Below are 22,066 nucleotides of genomic sequence, written 5' to 3'. Positions count from 1 at the left end.
ACCGTACCCTCCTCATACCCTCTCGAACTCGAGTTTTGTCCAAATTATACAGCTGGTCTCCAGCAACTGTTCACCCATTTGACTACCATTTCCCAGCTCTCTGGGCACTGTCGGTGACTTTGGTCTGTGCTGTTCTTCTCGTTGCTGTGACCCACCAGTCTAAAATCTCAGCTTCAGCTCCTTGCTGCTGTCCTCCTCTCTCTAGCTTGCTCCAGGATGCTTCTCAGAATTAATAGTGTTACCACTCAGTCTAAATATGTACCCAGGAGCCGCATTCCTGCTCCAATTTCCCTTCCCGGTTCTCCAGTCACCATCAGAGGCTTCCAGATGCCATATTCACAAATCCTGGTCTTCAGCTCCTTGCTAACTTATTTTTCTGCTCCCTGAAGGAAGGGGCCTATTGGATGACCAACTCTCCTACTTTGTGCTCTCCATCACCATCACTACCTGTTATTGATAGACCCACTACAGGACATTGAAGGGAAATTTGTGAGTGGAGGGAATGCTTTTTGACAAATATAATGAGTATTTGGACCAAAAAAGAAAGTGTAGTTTAACAGAAAGAGTCACAAACAATACTGATGGATACAGGGAACAGTAAAGTCCAGAAATTGAGAAGATTAAGTAATTTGAACTGTTTCAGAGAGCAGATGAATTTCAGGAATGCAGTTATGAAGACAGGCAAGAAAGAAGAATAGACATGTTTTGAAACAGGAGGGAGGGAGGAAGGACAGATGGCACAATCGTAATTAAATGGACAAAGAAATCCAGTCACAGTTCTGATGAAAGCAGATGGCCTGAAACCTTGGCTCAGATTTTCACAAAGTTGTGGATGTTCCTGGAGCTTTAAAAAAATGGCAGATGGGACCTGGATATGAAAGTCATACACCTAGTCCTGATTCATTCTATTTGTCCTGGGAAGGGGAGATGGCAAGGCATGATCAACATAAAAGGGAAACCAGTACTCAGCAGGCTCTATGAATATATCAGTGCTGAGTCCAAGAATACACCATTTCCACAGGAACAAGACTCATAACCCAAAGGGTAGAGTTAGAAATGGTTAGAAAAGGTGTAAATGCTTTTGAAGTATTGTTGAGGTCTGCAGGAATCTGAAGCTGTGAAGCTATTTAAATACACAGCTCTTAAAAAAATTAAGAGGAACAGGTTGCCCATGTCAATGAGAGTTGGGAAAAAAATATTCTGGAAATAACAATGGCTTTTTGTTGACATTGCCTAGGAGTTATCATTATGTCATTGTTAATATTTAGCTCCTTTCTACAACCTATCATGATCTCAGAAAGGGAGATCTCAGAAAGACTCCTAAATTTATAGTTTTATTTCAAGTTTAGGACTGTATTATAGGTTTAACTGTCTTTGATGTGTGATTATGAATATAAGACTGTTTTTTTAATAAGTGATTAAGTACTTGAGTGAATGTAAATGTTTTAAGTGGACTCTCAGGAATGGGTTTTTTTTAATGGGGTAAAGACATTTCGAACTACTTAGAGCTTCTTTCATGTCAACATGATTCTTGAAGTATAATAGATACTAGGCAATTTTGAATGGAGCTACTGTAAGGAGGCCTTTGTTGCATGCAGAGTGCTTGAACAGAAGGCATTCAGCCCTAAGCATAGAAACAAGGCTTATTGGTTTTACCTGGTAGCCTCGACACTTGGCCATAGAATCTACAGGGTAAAATGGCAGTAGGAGGAACCTTTTTCATGGCCATTAACTCACCGTTTTAAGACCGCACATGGCACAGATATTAACTAACTGTCCAATATCTTTCCTGCCATGGGATAGAATCCCAGCAAGAGTGGGTAGACCACAGTACAGAGCCGTTGCCATGACATCCAATCTTACATGCTGCCAATTCACCCTTGGGTTGGGGGACTTAAAATTTCAACTGATTAGTAACTGGGGTCAACATAATTAGGTTCTTCCTACAATGAAACAAAGCAACATTAGTTGGTAAATACATTATAACAGAAACTGAAACATAGCTCACTAAATGACAGATCAGATGTCACGAGTAATTCGGTTTCTTGCATTGCATACTGATTTGTCCATTTCCTTTAGTATATCAATGTTTTCATTAGTAGTAGTTAATTGGTACAGAATATCAGTGACAATACTCCTTGAACTGTGTAAATATGTAGTGAAAGTGTGTTACCTCCAAAGACAAGGGTTTGACCTTGATCTGATCTGCCTTCTAAGGGTTTATGAGAAAATGAACAAGGAATTTAAAAATATTGTGGAAGCCTACAGTTGTGGAGTATGAACATTACCTGAAACATAAAAGTAACACAGACAATAAGTGCTTCTGAAAGAGGCTATTGCAGCCAAATTTCCCTACATCCCAGTTATTAACTTTATTTTCTCTCTGGCTTGTGTGTCTGGTTGCCAGAACTGCTGATGGTTAATGAATCCTCTGATGGAAATAACTGAAATATCACAATGGCCATGATCTGCTCTTTTACTTGCATTACAGTTTGCATAAAGTGTACCTATCTGAGGCTATTGACAAAATATTGTATTTGCTGTAAAGAAAACTGTGAATTAACATCATGCTTGCTGTACTCAGGCTTAATAAATTTTGAGAAATTAAACTTGAAATATTGCAATGAGAAAAAAATTGTTACAAAGTTACCTTATCTCTCCTGAGATAACTTCTAATTATTAGAAGTGCAATGGTGTTTAAATTGCACTTGCTTAAATAAAGCTGAATTCATTCTCATTTCTCCAGAGGGTCTTTCAATTTTTACATTTTTATTTTCTTACTTTATTTATTTTAATTAAGGATTTTTATGGTTGCACAACTTGTGCCAAAAATGTGCAGGAAGTTGAGCATGTCTTATGTCTGCACTGTGTACTCATACAGTGTAGATATATAAGTAGTTATCAGGACCTCATAGTCATAGAACAGGTGCGACCTCCACTCCATTGACTTTTCTCATTTTTTTGGTTACAGTGAAGTTACGAACAGTGTTCTAGCTAAGCTGTAAGGCTATATAGCTCTTTCAAGAGCTGGTACAAACACGATGGGTCGAATAGCCTCCTTCCGTACTGTAAAATTCTATGATTCAATGATTCTATGTTGTTTTGCTCTACTCAATGTTCAACAGAAAAAAAAATCAAATGAATGCACACTGAAAAACTTGGCTAAGCCAAACACCTAATTGTTAAAGGATAGTTTAGTGACTAAACTATTTATTTATGTCCTTTGCTGTCTTATTTTAAAAGTACTTTTGCAAATACGCTGTTTTTCCACCTGGCTTGTGCAACCTTGAAAGGTCAATCGATTAAATTTTTACCATGGAGACAGGAATCTCAACTTGAAAAAAATGACCAACTTGGCAAACTTGTCTCTATGAAAACTGACCCTGCATTTGGGTCTAGGCCCAAAACGGCAGCTTTCCTGCTCCTCTGATGCTGCTTGGCCTGCTGTGTCCATCCAGTTCCACACCTTGTTGTCTCAGATTCTCCAGCATCTGCAGTTCCTACTATCACTGCATTTAGGACTTCTGCTTTGGAGATAAAGGGGTTTGGTAATCGAGTCAAGTCTATCACCTTCATGGCTGCTCAAACATGACATGGAGGAGGGGAGTGAGGCGAGGAGCGATGATTAGAAAGCCTACCTTGTTCTCTGGGTCCTTAATCCAGTTTTATAAAAAGTGATTAAACCGTCTAACCCTTAGCCCTTATCTCACTATGCTACCTCCATGTCCCCAGTTCTGCTATTCAGCGTCCATGCCACCTCATAATTGCACTTTTCCTCTACAGCACTCATTATTTCTACAATAAGCAGACTCCAGGTGCCACGCAAACACCAAAATAAATTAAGCTTCTGTCATAAATGTGTGGTTATAGCAAATATTTATGTAAAGAAAGCAAAGCTGTCTTTAAAATGGACTCTCGTCATCTTACAAAATGCCTCCCAGAAGTGACACAACCATCCTTGTAGATTTAGCTAGTTTTGGGGCAAGACTAGACTTATCTAAAAAAGAAATCACAAGAGACCTTTTGAAATTCAATGAACATTTCCAAGAGTATTGACAATGGCCTCTCGCAGATGTGAATATCTCCTCCAATCTCAGCAAAACCCTGATAGAATGACAGTGATCCAAGCTAATGGATGAAACAATTATAAAGTTAATTACCTCACTGAAAAGAATATGGATGAGTTTGGGCCCCAGACCTAGGTTAACCCAACACATACTTATATGGAAATGTGATTTAACACTTTTGGCACAACAGTTCTTTCAAGTTTTAAACTTTCAAGTTTTAAACTGTGTAAAAGTGTGGCCATGAGCAATCATTTTGTGCAGAGACCAGGACAGAAATATCTTTAAACAGTTGCTGCTTCTCGACAAGGAGACAGAAGAGCTACTACGAACCACAATTTGCAGTGCTATAAAAATAAAGCAAAAGAGCCTTCACTCATTTGCAGGATCTATTCTGCTCGGTCTGCCAGTGAGAGAAAGCTACAACTATTTAACTACAGAAATCATCACAACTGCTGACTTTAAGTTTTCAATCTTTCCCCATCAGAAAGAGATTCTTCAAGCAAGCCAGGCCTACAATGATAGTGGAAAGCTCATATTGATTCTACCTTAATCTTTACTTTAAATTTTTGTAAATGTATTTTATCTAATAACTTTATTGCATTTCAATTTAGAAACTTTCAGTGATAGTTGAGAAATAAACTAAACTTTTATCTTATTTAAAGCACAAAGCTGTGCGGCTTATTATTTTTAAAACACTCAAAAGCTAAAAAACCTGTTTTGTATAAACTCTTAGTTCATGAACCACTCGGGGTCACCCATATGTGGTTGTCATACTTCCAACAACCTAAGAAAGCTCTCATTCATACACACTTGCAGTGTAATCCCATTGAGAATCAGAGAAACAAATGTCCTGAAATTCTATATTATTTACAGCAATAACAAAGCGCTTTCTATGACAACAACTTGGGATATAAGCTGTTTCAAAAGGTTTTCTAATCAATACTGATCCTCCAGAATTTCCTTGTTTGAGATAGCCCTTTGCTGGCTGTAGTTCTAGCTTCCGAGCATTGTGCAATCATTGGTGAGGATCTCAAATTCTGACCTTATGGTGGAGGTAGGCCATTGATGAAGCAACTGAAGATGGTTGGGCCTTGGACCTCACCCTGAAGCACTCCTGCAGTGATATACGACGATTGGCCTCTAACAACCACAACCATCTTCCTTTGTAACAATGTAGAAATTGCAGGAGAGACTCAGCAGGTCTGTCAGCATCTGTGGAGAGACAATCAGATAAGGTTTCAAGTCTAATATTACTCTTCTTCAGATGATGAAGAGTCATATCAGATTTGAAGTGTTAACTCTGTTTCTGTCTCATCACATGCTGTCAGACCTGCTGAGTTTCTCCAGCACTTTGTTTTTATTTTAGATTTCAAACATCCATAGCATTTTGCTTTTATTCATTGTGTCCCAAGTCACTAGACCAGTCACATTACCTCTACACATTCTGTAGGACGATTTAGAAATATCAGAGTTGGGGGTTGGCGTACAAAAATCGTTTGCCAGTCCGTGGAGCGGACTGGAGACTTGGAGCAGAGCGGGACAGTTGTTGGACTGACTGACATGGTGGTCAGACCATGTGCTGAGCTGCTGCTAATTGAAATTCTTTACCAGGCTGTAATGTCAATCCTTTAACTATGTTACAACTCACTTATTTCTAACTCTTTTCTTAGACACTGTGAGCAATGCTACTACTTTTCCTTTTATTCCTCTTTTGCATCCAAGATTTCTACCTAGGTACTTGTACCTAACATGGCACCATTAAAGGCAGCCATTGTAAAAACTTTTCACTGTACACCTGTACTTCTGTAATGGAGTACATGTGACAATAAAGGATTTTCTATTTTATTCTATTCTATTCTATTTCCCTGCACTCCTGAGACCTTTTAACTTATTGAGGTACTGTAACCAGATTCAAGGGAGACATACACTGCTATTGCTCACTTTCCTGGCTGACTTCTTTCTTGCCTGCTTGGTTTCAAAGGCTGGCCTCCCTTTTATCTGCAGGAAACAGCACCTTTAAATCTGATCTCACAGTAGGACAACCAAAAATTTCAGAGGTTGAAGGTGTTGGGAGTCTGTGTTGTCTGTAGTAATGGGGCTGCCAGGGCCAGCCTTCCCACATCTCCTGTGTATTTTGTGCTTGGCTGGGAAAGTTGACATTGGATAAATATCAAGCATGCTTTGCTCAATTCACAAACGCTCTGCATAGCTGCAAAAGTTGTACTTACACTATCTGTTAAAATTATAAAGATGCCTTTGCATTTTGTGCATCACGCTGACATTCCTTAGCAAACATTTGGCAGTAGGGAGATGCAAACTTAGTGACAGAGGCTTGTATTCAATCCAAAATTCGCAGTCGAGCTATTTATAGTTTCGATGAGAGTGCTATTACCTTCTGTTACCTATCTCCACAACAGGGTGTCAAAATGGAAAAATATTTTCCCTTGTCCTTGACAGGCTTCCTGATAGAACTGGTTCCGTGAAGCTTTTCTAGAAGAGTAGAGAACAATATCCTATAAGTGAATGGGACCATAACTTAAACGTCAATGTTGGCTTCTCAACACAGAATGTAGGGGCAGCAAAAGTGTTAGACTAAGAATAGGATTTTGGCCTATAAACTATTGCACTCAATTGAGGATAAGGATCATTATTGAAAGGATGCAGAATACGTAGCAAGTGGAAGGGAGGGAAAGAATCATGGGCAAAGAAAGGGACATGACAAATTAAGCAGTGGATGGGAAGAATATGTGAGGATATTCTGAGAACAAATTAGGAAATAAAAGGCACTGATATTCATTCGCTAAAGTTTAACTTTACAGAGAATAAAATAAATGATGAGGATATACACGTGCAATTAAGATTAAGGATTCATAGAATCATAGAATCCCTACAGTGTGGAAGCAGGCCATTTGGTCCATCGATTCCACACCGACCCTCTGAAGATCCACTCCCAGACCACTTCCCCTACTCTATCCCTGTAACCCTGCATTTCTCATGGCCATTTCACCTAACCTGCACATCTTTGTACTGTGGGAGGAAACCAGAGCACTTGGAGGAAAGCCATGCAGATAAGAGGAGAATACGCAAACTCCACACAGACAGTCATCCGAGGATGGAATCGAACCTGGGTGTCTGGCCGCTGTGAAGCAGCAGTGCTAACCACTGAGCCACTGTGCATTGAAAATAATGTCATTTAAAAATGTGCGATTTTTATAATCGAGAAATTTGCCATTTCATGGATTAAACATTTGTTTTTCATGTCAGAGAGGTTTATAAACAGTAAGCGAGATGAAAACTGAAAAGAAGATAAAGAAGAGAGGCACTGGTTGACAAGAAAGGATTTTGTGGACGCTTTTGAAAATGGGGATGAAGGAAGCAAGGTGCAGTTATCTCAGGAAAAGGTTCCAGAGAATAAGGATGGAGCAATTTAAAAATTAGCCTCTAGTGATGGAAGTAGACAGCAAAAAACAAAGGTGAACTCATTTTCAGAAAGGTTTTAGATGATGCTGTTAGGGATAATACAGCTGAAGGAGACTAGATAGGGTAAAAGAGAAGCCTTGATGTGATTTGAAAGCTGGGGATGACAACCTCTGAAATGTAGAAAGGCTGTGGAGTTCAGAAAAATATGACAGAAAGAATATTTTGACAACTGAAGACACACAGAAGAGGAAACTAGCTGAAAAGGCTGGAGAGATTGCATTTAATGTGCAAGAAGTTTGGACTGAAGTTTCAACACCAATGTAAAAAACTAATAACAGAGGTGGGTAACGTTATGGGAGAACAAGGAATTTGAACAGATCTCAGGAATGAATCTCAGCTCAAGAAAAATTAGTACTGGGGTTCTTCATATCCAGACTGAAATTTTGAATTTTGTAATGGTGAAGAGGATCCCTGGTTTAGCCAAAAAAGATGCTGAAGTCCCGATTGTGGAAGTCTCACCCTGAACTTGGTTCATCCAACACCACCCATCCCATTCCCGCACCCTGCCCAGTTTTTTGGGGAAAGGGCAGTAAAGATAAAATTTTGCAGTTTGAGGCTCTGCTAGGGGCAATTGCAGAATTATTCATTGTCCAAGAATGTACATTAAAGTGATGGGCTGTAGTAATCATGACCATTAAATTGTGCACAATAATTGCCTCCTTGTCATGTCACTTAGGCAACGGAACTGGATAAAGGCACTTAAAAATTTTGCCTCAGCTTTTCATTTCAGAAACACATTCCATAATTAGGACTGGAAGACAACACTTCATATCTGCCACATTTGCACACAGAAGTATGTAAGCACATGGTCTGTAATATGACCTTGGATGTATGCGCAGAAGAAAAAAATTGAGTGCAAATGCTACTAACATGTGTTGTGGCTGTGGTTGTATTCCTTGTGGCCTGATGTCATATCCAAAGTGAGCATTCAATGAAACAGCAATTACAACTTCATTAGCAAGCCCAGCAAGAACAGCAAGATCTAGCAGCTGCTTCACACCCTGACACACATAGGGAGAAGCAGCAGGTGAAGGTCTACCAAGGAGATGAAGGAGAATGATGACCCTGTGGATCTACAGGCCTTGCTGTCATTTTCCTCAACTCACAGAAAGAGTTTCCATAACAAGGAGAGCCAAAAAGTCCAAGCAGTGCAATTTTCCTCTGTCACTGGTATCCTCCAGGTGCGAGATGTTATCACCTGTACCCATTTTTTTGAGAGCACACGATTATCAACGTGCAGAGTTTGTCAATAACAACAAACGCTTCCATTCCATCAATATGTAAATTGTCAGTGACCATCAATGCCAAGTTTTCAAGCTCTGTGCCAGACATTCTGGGAACTGCTATCACTCTTAGATACTAGAGAACTCTCAAGTTCCTGCCTTCATGAACGGTCTTCAGGTGATCTCGGAAATTTCTACTGGAGACCGGGGCTACCACTCAAAATATGACTGATGGCATGTTTACAAAACCCTCAGTCTGATGCAGAATAAAGATACAATGCTCACACTTCTGCAAGAGCCATAGTAGAACAGGCCACAGAGCTCCTTAGGATGAAATTTCAATGCCTGGACTTTTGTGACTGTACAGCAAGACAGGGTGTCCCACATCATTGTCACATGATGTTACCTTCACAACTGGAACCGACAATGGAGGGGTGTCCTGGGTTTAGAGGAAATGATGGATTGACAGTGATCTTCTGAGGTTGAAAATGAGGATGAGGATATTGATTGTGAAGGTCGTCTAAGAAAACATAACAGAACATCGTCAAGTGCAAGAAACTAGAGATAATTTAATTGAAATTCCCTTCCAGCTGGGAATGGACTTTCTCTCATTCTGTTGGTAATTTGATAAGCAGCTCCTGCTCAGTGCAAAGGGCATGTGGACCTTGCTATCAATGTAGTCCTGGACATTTTTTGTTGCCAAATAAATGTTTTAATATCCATTTGATTGTAGATGTGACATCTTCGAGTAATCCCACTTTTAATTATCTATACATTACATGTATTACTGACAGTTAGGGAAAAATCAGCAATGAGAAGGTAAAATAACATTACATGGCACAAAGATGAGGTAGGTCTTAAGTCTTCAGTCAACATATCAGATCCGAATGTTGTACAGCAAAATCTCTCATGGAAATTGCAAGCTTCAGAAATTTTGAGAAATTATCTGTAGACCTTCGATGTTTCAGAGTGTTTGCAGAGTGCAAAGTTGCCCTGAATTACTTGAATCTCCTTTTGGGGTGCATTGAACCATGGGAGGCTTACCTTTGTGCAACATTTCTTGGCAGATCACTGTCCTATGGAGGGAAGGTGGCCTGGAAATCTTGGGTACCTGACCCCAGGGCCTTAAGGCCTAAATGTCTCACCCCTGTCCAGGTGGAGGCTTATGCTCCTCAACTTCGACTTCTGCTGGCTTTGCAATCACAGACAAAGGTGAGGTGAAGAGACGAAGCACCTCTGGAGTATCCTCAGGAGAAGCTTCTGGAGATCCTGTGTGTAACCCCTCCTTCCTATCTCCCTGAAGGGAAGGGCACCTGGAGTGAGGTTGATCCCTCATGCCTCTCAGATTGCCATTGATGCTGAGCTCCTGACCTGAAAGATGGAGTGCAGGTCTGTTTGCATGTCTGGCAGGCACTAAGCATGCTGGACCTAGGGTTTCCTTACAGGAGACTGTCTCGCTTTGGAAGCAGCCGGGTCAACACATGCTAGAGCTGGCATTGTACTGATACAGTTTATGGACTAGCTTGCTGACTTTCTCTGAGACACCTGCCTACTCTCCCTGTGTCTGTCTGTGCATTTTGATGAAGTAATCAATGGTAAGACCATGGACTGTCTTCTGCTTGGGCCTGAGCAGGTGCATAGTGTCCAGCATACCTCCATGTGCCAGAGACCTTGGTGTTTCTTCCATGACCAGCCTGGGAGAGCTGTCAGTGATGTGCTCACCAGCTTGTCCTTGCGAGTGTAAACTGGATAGAGTACCAATGTGAAAGTGTCTGAGTTGGTAGAGGGCGCAAGTGAAAGCCTTTCTAGTGCATCCTCTGAGGTTTCAGTGATTTAATCCTCAGAGTTCAAGGTGGAGTTGAGAGTCCCCTCACCTGGCCTCTATGTGGTGGAGGTTTCCTGGGTGCTGGTAGTGCTTGCTGATGAAGAGAGGGAGAAGATTATTGAATAAGAAGGATAACAGCTTATTTTGTAGATTAAGAATGAGCAATGCTAGTGTCAATAGGAGAAGAAGAGCACACTGAAGCTGACTAGGTTGCTTGACCATTATGGTCATGCTGTTCTCTGGCGAAATAAGGATTTTTCTTCCTTGTACTGTGAGGGGCCTGGTGCTGCCTTTACTATATTTTATCTTACACACCCAGTTGTAAATCAATATTTTATGTGATAGACCATAAGACTATAAGTTATAAGAGCAGAATTAGGTCATTTGGCCCATTAAGTCTGCATCATGACCATGGCTGATATGTGTCATAACCTCATTCTCTTGTCTTCTCCCTGTAACACTTGATCTCAATCAAGCTCTTGTCTATCTCTGTCTTAAATGCACTCAGTTACTTGGCCTCCACATCCCTCTCAGGTAATGAATTCTACAGATTCACCATCAAGAAATTCTTCCTTACTCTAGTTTGAAATTGTTGTCCCTTTACTCTGATGCTGTGCCTTCAGGTCTTAGTCTCTTCTACTCGTGCAAATATCTTCTCTATGTCCATTCTATCCAGGCCTCTAAGAAATCTGTAATTTTCAATCAGATCACCCCTCATCCTTCTGAACTCCATCTTTAATAGCTCCTAATATGACAAGCCCTTCATCCCCTGGAAACTCCTCTGGATGATTTTCGATGCCAGCACATCCTTCCTTAGATTCGGGACCCAAATATGCTCTCAGTATTCCAAATACGGTCTGACCAGAGCCTCGTACAACAGTATATCCTCTGCTGTCACATTCTAGCCCTCTTGAAATGGATGCTCATGTAGCATTTGCCTTCCTAATTGCCAACTGAACCTGCATGTAAACCTGGACGAGGGCTTCCAAATCTCTGTCCTTTTCTGAAGTCTCTCCCATTCAGAAAATAGTCTTTGCCTCTATTCTTCCTCACACTTTCCCACTTTGTATTCCACCTGCCACTTCTTTGCCGACTCTCCTGTCCAAGGGCTTTTGTATCCTCCCTGCTTCCTCAACATTACCTGCCCCTCCACCTATCTTTGTGTCATCTGCAAACTTAGCAACAATGCTCTCAGTTCTTACATCCAGATCATTAATTTATGACATGAATAGTTGTGGTCCCAATATGGACCTGCAGAACTCCACTAGTCACTGGCTGCCAACCTGAAAAAGACCCCTTTATCCCTTTAGAGATAGTAAGAACTGCCAATGCTGGAGAAACTGAGATAACAACGTCAGCTTTCCTGCTCCTCTGATGCTGCTTGGCCTGCTGTGTTCATCCAGCTCTACACCTTGTTATCCCTTTATTCCTTTTCTTTCTTTTGCCAATACATGCTAGCACCTTGTCCCTAACACCATGAGCTCTCATCTTATTTCATAGCATCCTGTGCAACATCTTGTCAAAGACTTCTGGAAATCCCAATAGATCACATCCACAGGCTCTCCTTTGTCTAACTTGCTCGTTACGTCTCCAAAGAATTCTAACAGATTTGTCAGGTATGACCTACTGTTGATGAGGCTGTGTTGACTCAGCTTGATTTCACCATGCAATTCCAAGTACTCCACAATCTGTTTCTTAATAGTGGATTCTATAGTCTTAGCAGTACTAATGATGTGGAGGTGCTGGTGTTGGACTGGGGTGGACAAGGTTAGAAGTCACATGACACCAGGTTATAGTCCAACAGGTTTATTTGAAATCACAAGCTTTCGGAGCCCTGCTTCTTTGTCAAGTGACAAAGCGCTCCAAAAGCTTTGTAATTTCAAATAAACCTGTTGGACTATAACCTGGTATCGTGTGACTTCTGACCATTACCAATGCTAAGGTCAAGCTAATTGGCCTATAGTTTCCTATCTATTGCCTCCCTCCTTTCTTAAACAGGGGTGTTATAATACCCATTTTCCAGTCTTCTGGGACCCTTTGTGACTCGATTGATTCCTGAAAGATCACTACCAATGCCTTCACAATCTCCTCTGCTATCTCCTTCAGAACTCTGGGGTGATTTATCCACCTACGGACCTCTCAGCTACCTCAGCACCTTCTCCTTCATCATGACCACTACACTTACCTCTGCTCTCTGACTCTCTTGAAGTTCTGGTGTACCGCTGGTGTCTTCCACTGTGAAAACTGATGCAAAGTACTTTTTCAGTTCCTCTACCATTTTTTTGTTCCCCATTACTACTTCTCCAGCCTCATTTTCCAGTGGTCCAATGCCCATTATTGCTTTCCCCTTACCTTATATATGTCTAAAAACACTCTTGCAATAAAAGCAACATTGCTAGAAAAGCTCAGTAGGTCTGGCAACATCTGTGAAGAAAAAATCAGAGTTAGTGTTTCGGGTCTAGTGACCCTTCCTCAGAACTCAGAACACTCTTGTAACGTTTTATATTACTCGCTAGCTTACTTTCACATTTCATCTTCTATCTCCTTATCCTCTGCTGGTTTTTAATGACTTCCCAATAGTCTTCACCACATTTTATGCTTTTTCTTTTGCTTTTATGCTGTCCCTGAATCCCTCTGTCAGCCATGGTTGCCTCATCCTCCCCTTAGTATGTTTCTTCTTCCTTGTGATGAACTTCTGCTGTGCCTTCCAAATTAGCTTCAGAAACTCTTGCCTTTGCTGTTCCACTGTCTTCCCTGCTAGGGTCCCCTTTCAAACAATTCTGGCTAGCTCCTCCTTCAAGTCTTTACTCAATTATAATACCATTACATCTGATTTCATCTTCTCTCTCTCAAAATGCAGGGTGAATTCGACATTTTATTGTGGTCACTGCCCTGTGGGGTTTCTTTAATGTTTAAACTCTCTAATCAAGTCTGCTTTACTACACATCACCAAATCCAGAATTGCTGCTACCACAAGCTATGCCAAAAGAAACATCTCATAGACATTTCACAAATTCCTCTTCTTGAGATCTGCTCCCAACCTGATTTTCCCAGTCCACCTGCATATTGAAGTCCCCCCACAATTATTGTAGTAATGCCTTTCTTACATGCCTTTTTATAATCTCCTAATGTATTTTCTTCCTCACATCCTAATTACTACTAGGAGGCCTGTGCACAACTCCCATCAGGGTCCTTTCACTTTGCAGATCCTCACCTCTACCCACACAGATTCTACATCTTCCAGCTCTATATCACTTCCTGCTATGAATTTAATTTCATTTCTTACTACAAGGCAACCCTGCCCTCTTTGCCCATCTGCCTGTTCCTTTCAATAGAATGTGTATCCTTGGATATTTAACTCTCCTTGCAGCTATGTCTCTGTGATACCCACAACATCATACCCGCCAATTTCAATCTGCGCTACAAGCTCTTTACCTTATCTCAAAACTCTATGCATTTAAGTACAACACCCTCAGTGCCATAGTTGTCCCTTACCTGCTGTGCCTGAAGTTTGATTTCTAACCACTTCCAAGCTCTTTATCATACTACTTTGTCTGGAAACTTTAATAACCTTTCCTGAGTCCTCCCTCCTTTAACATTTTCCATAATTTTCAATACAACTGAACTGCAACATCACCCCCACCCCCTAACTATTTAATTTTAAGCACTATCTACAGCCCTAGTTATGCAATTCACCAGGATTTTGGTCCCAGCATGATTCAGGTGGAGCCTGTCCCATTGGAACAGCTCCCTCCTTCCTTAGTACTGATGCCAATGTCCCATGAATTCAAATCCATTTCTCCCACATCAATCTTTGATCCACACGTTTACCTCTTTAATCTTGTTGACTCTGTGCCAGTTTGCTCGTGGCTCAGGAAGTAATCCAGGGATTTTTAACTTTTTTTGGTTCTGCATTTTAATTTAGCCCCTAGCTGCTCATATTCCCTTAGCAGAACCTCCTTCCTCTTTGTAACTTTTGGTTCCTCTGCAGCTCAGATGAAATATCCTGAACTGGTGAGACAAAGGGAGGGATTGAGTATGATGGACCTGGATGGAAAAGCAGTTAATGGTGATGAAGGAGCAAGAGAAATGGTGAAGTGCCTGCAGGCTAAAAAAGTAATCAGTTCTTGCTATTTCATTTTTCTTTGTAGCCCTAAGTCTGAAGGTTATTTAGATAGGTGTTGTATTAAATGTCTGATTTCATAACCTATTGTTACCATGGTGGTCTACAAAATCACTTATAACACCAAGCTTTTAAAGGATTTGAAGTTGGATGCCAAAATATGAATACCCATTTTATTTTCCTGAGGGATTAACTAATTGAAAGAAGTTAAATATAGTCAATGGGTTTCTATCAATAAGAATTTTTTTAAATGATAAATTAATCAGTAATGAGTTAGGAACTTTATTTCACTTCTCAGCTTAGGTTCTGAGGAATACCCATGTTAGGTACTAGGTTTGACTTGGCATGAAATGTATGAGTGGCCATGAAGATGGGTAGAGGGGAAAGGTTGGCAAGAAGCAAATGAGTCAATGTGGCGGGGAGGGGACATGAAGGGTGAGGATCGAAAGGGAGTCTTTCATTTTCCTTTGCTGATTTTCCATCTGGGACAAAGAGCCTGAATACCTTGGATGATGTTTTTCCATTGTCCACCTCAGTGCCCAGCTGCTCCAGTGGCTGCCTCCAAATACTTGCCAGGGTTGGCAGACATGGCTCCTATCACACTCTACACTCTCAGAATGAAAATCAGAACATCCAGGATACTTTATCCCAATGTGGGCTTGTGGAGCTGGAAATTTTCCTGATTCTGTGCCCCTGACTCTTGAACAAAAATTCAGGCCTCGATATTACCCGGGCATTTTAATCTCAGAAAAAAATGGAATTGTGTCAGGTGGGAGTTAAAGTGTTCAAAGTTTGAATCCCAACACAAACTGACTTTAACTCACCTGGTTTTATGGGTTGAATGATGGAGGGTGGGCAACCAACCCACTCCCAGGAGACAGAATGACAATTTATATCTTATTAATATGGCTGACAGCCTCATCTTGGTCCAAAATTTTCAATTTGAATCTGACGGGACTTTGGGAAATTCAGCAGCCTAATTGTTGGATCCAGCATTCCTGCCTCACTATACCTCCATGATTGGAGCACTGTCTACCTACTCTCCCCTCACAAGGGTCTGTGATTTCTCTCTCATCTTCTGAACATGCCCCACAGCCTCCAGTTAACCTTCAGCCTCTAATCATTTACAACTCCAATCTCCGATCGAGCCCCATCCCACCCCTAACCTGCCCTCTTCTCTGATTCAGGAGTGAAAGATAGGGAAAAACAATCATCTTAAAAAGAACAAAAGATTGATTTCCAGAATGCAGATATAGCATCTGTCTCAGTTTTGGAAGAGTAATTCCTTGATCTCATCATTCACTCTGTAAGTTTAGAAATCTGGAGAGTTCACAGTCAAATCTGAAAACTCCTTCTAACCAGCTTCAAAACATTGTGAATTAGGCAACTAAATTTCAGAAAGTGAATCTTTTCATCATAATTGTAGCTGAAAAGAGATTAATCCTTACCAGACAAAATAAACTAAACTCCCTACGGTTATTACATTAAATGCTGCAAGTGAAGCTTCTAGGGTTAAGAGTCAATTATGTTTTTAATGAAAGTTACAAAGCTTTGAGTCTGATTCCTCAGGCAGACATCCAATAAAGCTGTTAAATCAACTTCCATCCCCTAAAAGGCAAAAAAGATCTGATTGTCACAAAATGCATTCTTTAAAATAGCCTAGCACTACCCAGATGAAACGTACCCTGTAGGTTGAAGAAATTTAGAAAAAAGATGTGTTAACCCTCCTGAAGGGACCTTATAGGAATGACATGATAGCTCCATACATCTTTGTTTCCCTGCATCAACCAATCTAAAAATTTTAATGTGTACCCTCTAGTTACATTTTCCTTATAACACAGCATGACTATTGTGCAGAAGATGCTGCAGTGGTGCGTGAAGTAATAATGAGCAAAGGTGGAAGCAATACGTGCTTATGTGAAAAGCTTATCCTTGTTACCATATTACTCATGAATTTGTCAGAGACCATGTAAAGAAGTCATAAGAATGCAGCATTGAAAAGTGGACCAGTTTATGATCACATTAATGGGCTATTTGTTCTAAATCTGGACACTAGACAGCAAAAAGCATCTCAGTTGATATACTCCTTTGTTTGACTCTAATGGCTCTATTGCTGAGGGATCAGACTGACAGATTCATACCTGAACATCAAGGTGCTTGCTTTGTTTCCATGACATCTCATTTACTTTTATTTAAAACATCTCCTCTGTGATATTAAGATAAACAGTAATCATTGTTAAAAGAAATTAAGTGTTACAACAAAGAAGCAAAATCTCATTTTCTGCTTGAAGTACAGGAAAGCATTATGTTTCTTTGGGTCTCCCAGAGATTCAATCTAATTTAATTCTCTGTCGTTTCTAAATAAACACTCTTAAAACCTTTCCCATCCCTGGGAATAAGGATGATAGTGGTAATCAATATTTCTAGCATTTTAATTAAAGCCGTTAGTGGAATAAATCCATTTAATTATCTGTTAATGAAATACAAGGTCATTTACCTGACAGGAACTTTGAAGGTTGATTATTAGACAGAAAAAAAGCAAATAAACTCTATGTCAGAATCATTTAGTTATCAGATATGAGGTCAACAGCAAGTTTAGACTTTTTCATTTTTTAGAAGGATTTTTAACTTTTGCTTCATGGCACTGTGAAGTTTGTTGCAGGCAATTGTAAAAACATAGATATGACCTTAATTAAAGCTTTCTGTTATGAATGTTACTTTTTAATCCTAAGAACTGAACTGAAAACCACTGATTTTTAAGCTGTTAATTCCTTAGGAATGGCTTTAAAAATAATAAGGAATTTTAGATTAATGGGTATTTAATTGTAGGGTTCTGATATAATATCTGAGATCCATCTTACGGCACATCCGTTACCAATGTGACATTGCCTTCTTTTAGAATTTTAACCAAAACAGTATCATGTTATGATGGAATTTCTCAACAAAAGTAAAATGATTTTAGCCAAATTAGAAATCTGTAAGTCTATGTACAAAAAGCTAGTGTACAATACACTGGTTCAGAAGGTTGTGGTTTTGTGTTGTCTGCGCTGTAATGTAGGTTGGAAATTTTAAAAACACTTTCTATAGCTTTTGTTCTTGCTTAACTTAATTACTCTGTCTTCCTGGTCAGTGAATTGTATCTCTTTATCCCAGGTTTCAGAGTGATCTTTCACGAGTGTTCTTTTGTCTTTCATTATCAGATATTAAAATCAATTTCCCTCTATTACTATTCCTGCTAACATACTGCAGGCTTTTAAAATCAATGACTTTTACTATCTCTGTTAAAATACCCTTTCCCCATAGACATTAATTTATTCTGCAATATCCTGCTAACTTTAGTTTATCATATTGGGAAAGAGGTTTCCAATAATTTTGGCAGATTTTTAGAATGTGTAAGTATTGGTCTGTAAAACAGTGAAAATGATATTTCTTGTAATATTTAAATAGCACAACATCTTTCAATGTTGAGATTACCTTGAGTCATGATAATGTTTAATTGAGGTTTTAGAGTATTAATAGATCCAAAGTACTAAAATGATAAATACTAAAATTTTATTAAATTCTACATGTAAATTATGCTTTATCAATTTTATTGTATTTTGCAGTCATACCATTAACTAATAATGAGTGACATCAGAATATCTACCCTGGTGTTTGCATTGTAGATTCCTGCTAAATATTCCAAAAGTGCTGTTCACTTCCCAGTAGCCATAACAAATCTCTTTGCCAATTTGAGATATAATTTGAGAACGAGAATTTATTTTTATTCTCAGTATACTCTCAGCTTGAGAATTTTAGCGATGACATTAAGATCAGCTTTTTACATGTCATCTAATGCATTGCTAATTAAGGTTTGCATGTTCATTAAAGCTTAGGCCAATGTTAATTACATATATTAATGGAATCTTGTGTAACACCTGCCTAAAGCAATGGCCTTTAATCTTCCAAATATCTCAATTGAAGCTGCTGTGGTTACGGGTTTTTCATAATTTGAATTCAACATACAACCATATAGCTTTTCGAGCATCTTTTGCATTTTTCCAATGCATATATTAAAAGCATGCCTGTAATTTTAAAATCCTGAAGAGTTTATTAATGCTTGTCACTAGAGGCACTGATTTTTTTTTTTATCTCTGTAAAATATATGCTACATTTGCCATCTGTTTCTCATATAGTTCTTTCCTGTTTGCTTCACTCCTGTGGAGCATTTTAAAATGCTGCTCTCTAAGCTTTAAAATACACTTGAAGTCTTTCTTTTCATTGCTCCTAACTGTAAAAAGCAGCAAAAATAGAATTTTATTACTGGTTAATTCAAACAAATAAGTAGGAAAATCTTTCAACGGTATCGAAGAAAGCAGTTGCTGTTGTTATTTCCAAACCACAAAAGGTTTTTGACGTACGTTTTCCTCTATTGATTTTAAGGATTTCTGTTTATTCTCAAAAATTGTAGTTTTTCTTTGGTTCTTTTCCATCAACAGCAAACAATGTTTAATATTAGGCAGAATATTTGTAATTATTGACAGGCCTTGTAAAAGTATATTTAACCATACAATTGACAGGACACTGTAATCTTCAATGATGTATGAATGATTGATGTTTACATATGCTATCACCAGAGTACATGTTAGAGCTTACAGCAATCAGAAAATTCATTGTGAGCATACAGAGTAGGGTATGAATAGTAAATGATAATGCTTCCTACTGGCAATGCTTTACATACCCCTTCTGATTGACAGAATATCCAACAGAGAATCCACAAGGGACTTTCAGTTCAGGAACTTTCTTGCAGATAGTAAATTGGTGTTGGCATACACACAAAATAAATTACATGATTCAGCAGATTTCAAATCTGAACCTAAAACTCCAGAGACAGAAGTAAATATTCATCAAACAGTTGAACTTTAGATTGATTTTATTTTGCATTGACAAGACTGTGTTAGTTTTAGGCCAACCTCGGAAATCAGCCCTCACAAATTTAAACCTTGCACGCAGGTTTTTATAAGTCAGGAAATCCAGTAGACTGCATCTGAAATAAGGAACATTAAAGTGATCACATCACTTATTACAGAGTGGGACAGGGGCATAGGTAGAGTGCTACTTAGAAATAAATACTTTATATTTTGTCCTGAATTATTAAGGCTACAAGACTGTAATTTACAGATGCCAAACTTCCAGCTCAATCTCTCACTTACCTTGTTAGTAGATTGTCACATACATGATCATTAAGCACATGATGTATAAGCTATTAATGCCCACAATGTTTCATTTCACATTTGTTGATAATAGCAAGGAAATATCTTTAAGAAATATGTATTTATGTTAATAAAGGAAAGAAAGCGCAGGACTAAATAGGAAGCATAAACATTTCAGATATAAAAGATATGTTGCAGGTCCAAATATTTAATTAAGTTCTGAGTTGGAGGCCCAATAGACTTACTGAATGTCATAGAAAGCTGGTTTGATATTGCAATAGTCAATTGTATGCAATGTGAAACTCCAGCAGTGCAAGACTGGTTCCTCCAGGGGTCAGACTTTACTCTTTTGTGGACTCTGGCCAGCACCCAAAGACAGGCCTATACTTCAACTTTAGTCTTGCTAAACTTCAACAGAAGCTACCTTACAATATACATCCTAAATCATTAGTCACCTCACAGAATGAATAGAAAATGAGGAATCGTGTCATGTAATTCTCTTGATTCTGTTGATTTCCACTACATGCCAGAAGTCCTGTATCACAGAGTTAAACATACTGGGTTTTACTGAAAATAGCTTGTATGTTGTATCAGTAACATCTTCTTGACTTTTGTCCAATTATTTTACTTGTAACTGAATCTATTTAGACTGACCATAATTTTCTAACAATGTGACACTTGCCCCATTTTGGATTAAACCAGAGAATGTGCAGAAATGTTTACTTAAGTCTTTGGCGCATGAGACCATAATTAAGGGATAATGGTATGTTCCATAGAGCACTATCCTGCTCACTAGATAATGTTAAACTCATTGTGAACATAATAGTGTAACTTGTGTCTCATTGTGACTTCAAGGCAAAAGTGTTGTGTCAACGGCTAGGCAGCATGTTGTGATCAATTTTTATCGAGGTCTGTTCAGTTAAGTGTGTAATTCCACAGGAACCTTTATTTTAAAATAGATACTTTAACAGATCTCTGGAATCTAAACTTTCCCCCCACAAGTTCCTCACATTACAAATGGTAATGTACTAACTGGTCAATTATCCATTGGAAACAAGCTGATAAAGATAACAAACTGAAAAACTCTTTAAATATTCCTGCATGAATTATGATAAATAAGTGCTTTATACATATTTTGATTTTGTGGTCGGTGGAAAGAAAATATTTAGATTTTCCTGAAGTAATGAAAATAAATACCCAATTTGAATTCTGTCTCAGGTTTGCTGCAGTGCTCCAACGAAGCTCAGCACAAGCTGAAAGAACAGCACCTTATTTTCCATTTGGGAACTCTACAGCCTTCTGGACTCCATATCAAGTTCAACAATTTTAGGGCTTGAGGCACCTTCTCCCATGTCCTTACCCTAAACCCAACAACAGATCTTGTTATCACATGGTCTGCTATTACACACAACCCACTATTAAAAGGGTCTAGGCCCGAAACGTCAGCCTTTCTGCTCCTATGATGCTGCTTGGCCTGCTGTGTTCATCCAGCTCTGCACCTTGTTGTCTCTCATTAGCCACTAATAGTTCCCATTAACAGCTATTCAGCCTCCTAGCCTGATCGTATCCAGTCCTTTGTCTGTCCAACTGTTCTATCTCTTTGGGCTCTGTCTCCACCTATCATTTACTTCTTACCCCTTCCTCCCAACCTATCTTCTGCATAAAAAACAACTTTTTCCTCACTACCATCAGCTCTGAGGAAGGGTAACTGGATTTGAAACATTTACTCTGATTTCTCTCCACAGATGCTGCCAGACCTGCTGAGCTTTTCCAGCTATTTCTATTTTTGTTTCTGATTTACAACATCTATGGTTCTTTTGGTTTTTATTTATTCAATTTGAACAGTCGAATTCCACAATCAGTCGGTACATTTGGGGAAATCACATGCATGTCAGACAGAAGTAGCTTCATAAAATAGAATGTTTAAAGCACATCATTTTGTAATAGTGAATACCTGCCAAATGTCACTACTTAACAACATTCAGCACCCTTTGTGTTTTCAAAATGCCATTATTACTCGTTCATTATGTATTTTTGAAGTGTAGGCAAGTAAGTAGCCAATTTGTGCTTGGCAAAGTCCTGCAGTTAGCAAACAGGTAATCATTTCATTTGAAGAGGTTGGTGAGGATTCCAGGATCCTTTACATTCTCCTACAC

The 22,066-nt window shown here is 39.1% G+C and overlaps 1 protein-coding gene across 1 annotated transcript in view; it reads left to right on the top strand.

The window, feature by feature from the left end:
- Positions 1–22,066, top strand: part of akap6 (A kinase (PRKA) anchor protein 6) — a 366,422-nt gene that overhangs the window by 209,672 nt on the left and 134,684 nt on the right. Inside the window, exon 8 of the mRNA XM_048600427.1 lies at positions 14,587–14,711. Coding sequence (XP_048456384.1) covers positions 14,587–14,711 — 125 coding nt within the window. The remainder of the gene's footprint in view (positions 1–14,586; positions 14,712–22,066) is intronic.

The sequence above is a fragment of the Rhincodon typus genome, chromosome 8, assembly GCF_021869965.1.
Source record: "Rhincodon typus isolate 14 chromosome 8, sRhiTyp1.1, whole genome shotgun sequence".
In the NCBI taxonomy this organism is placed as follows: Eukaryota; Metazoa; Chordata; class Chondrichthyes; order Orectolobiformes; family Rhincodontidae; genus Rhincodon; species Rhincodon typus.
This window is presented reverse-complemented; position numbering and strand designations above follow the sequence as displayed.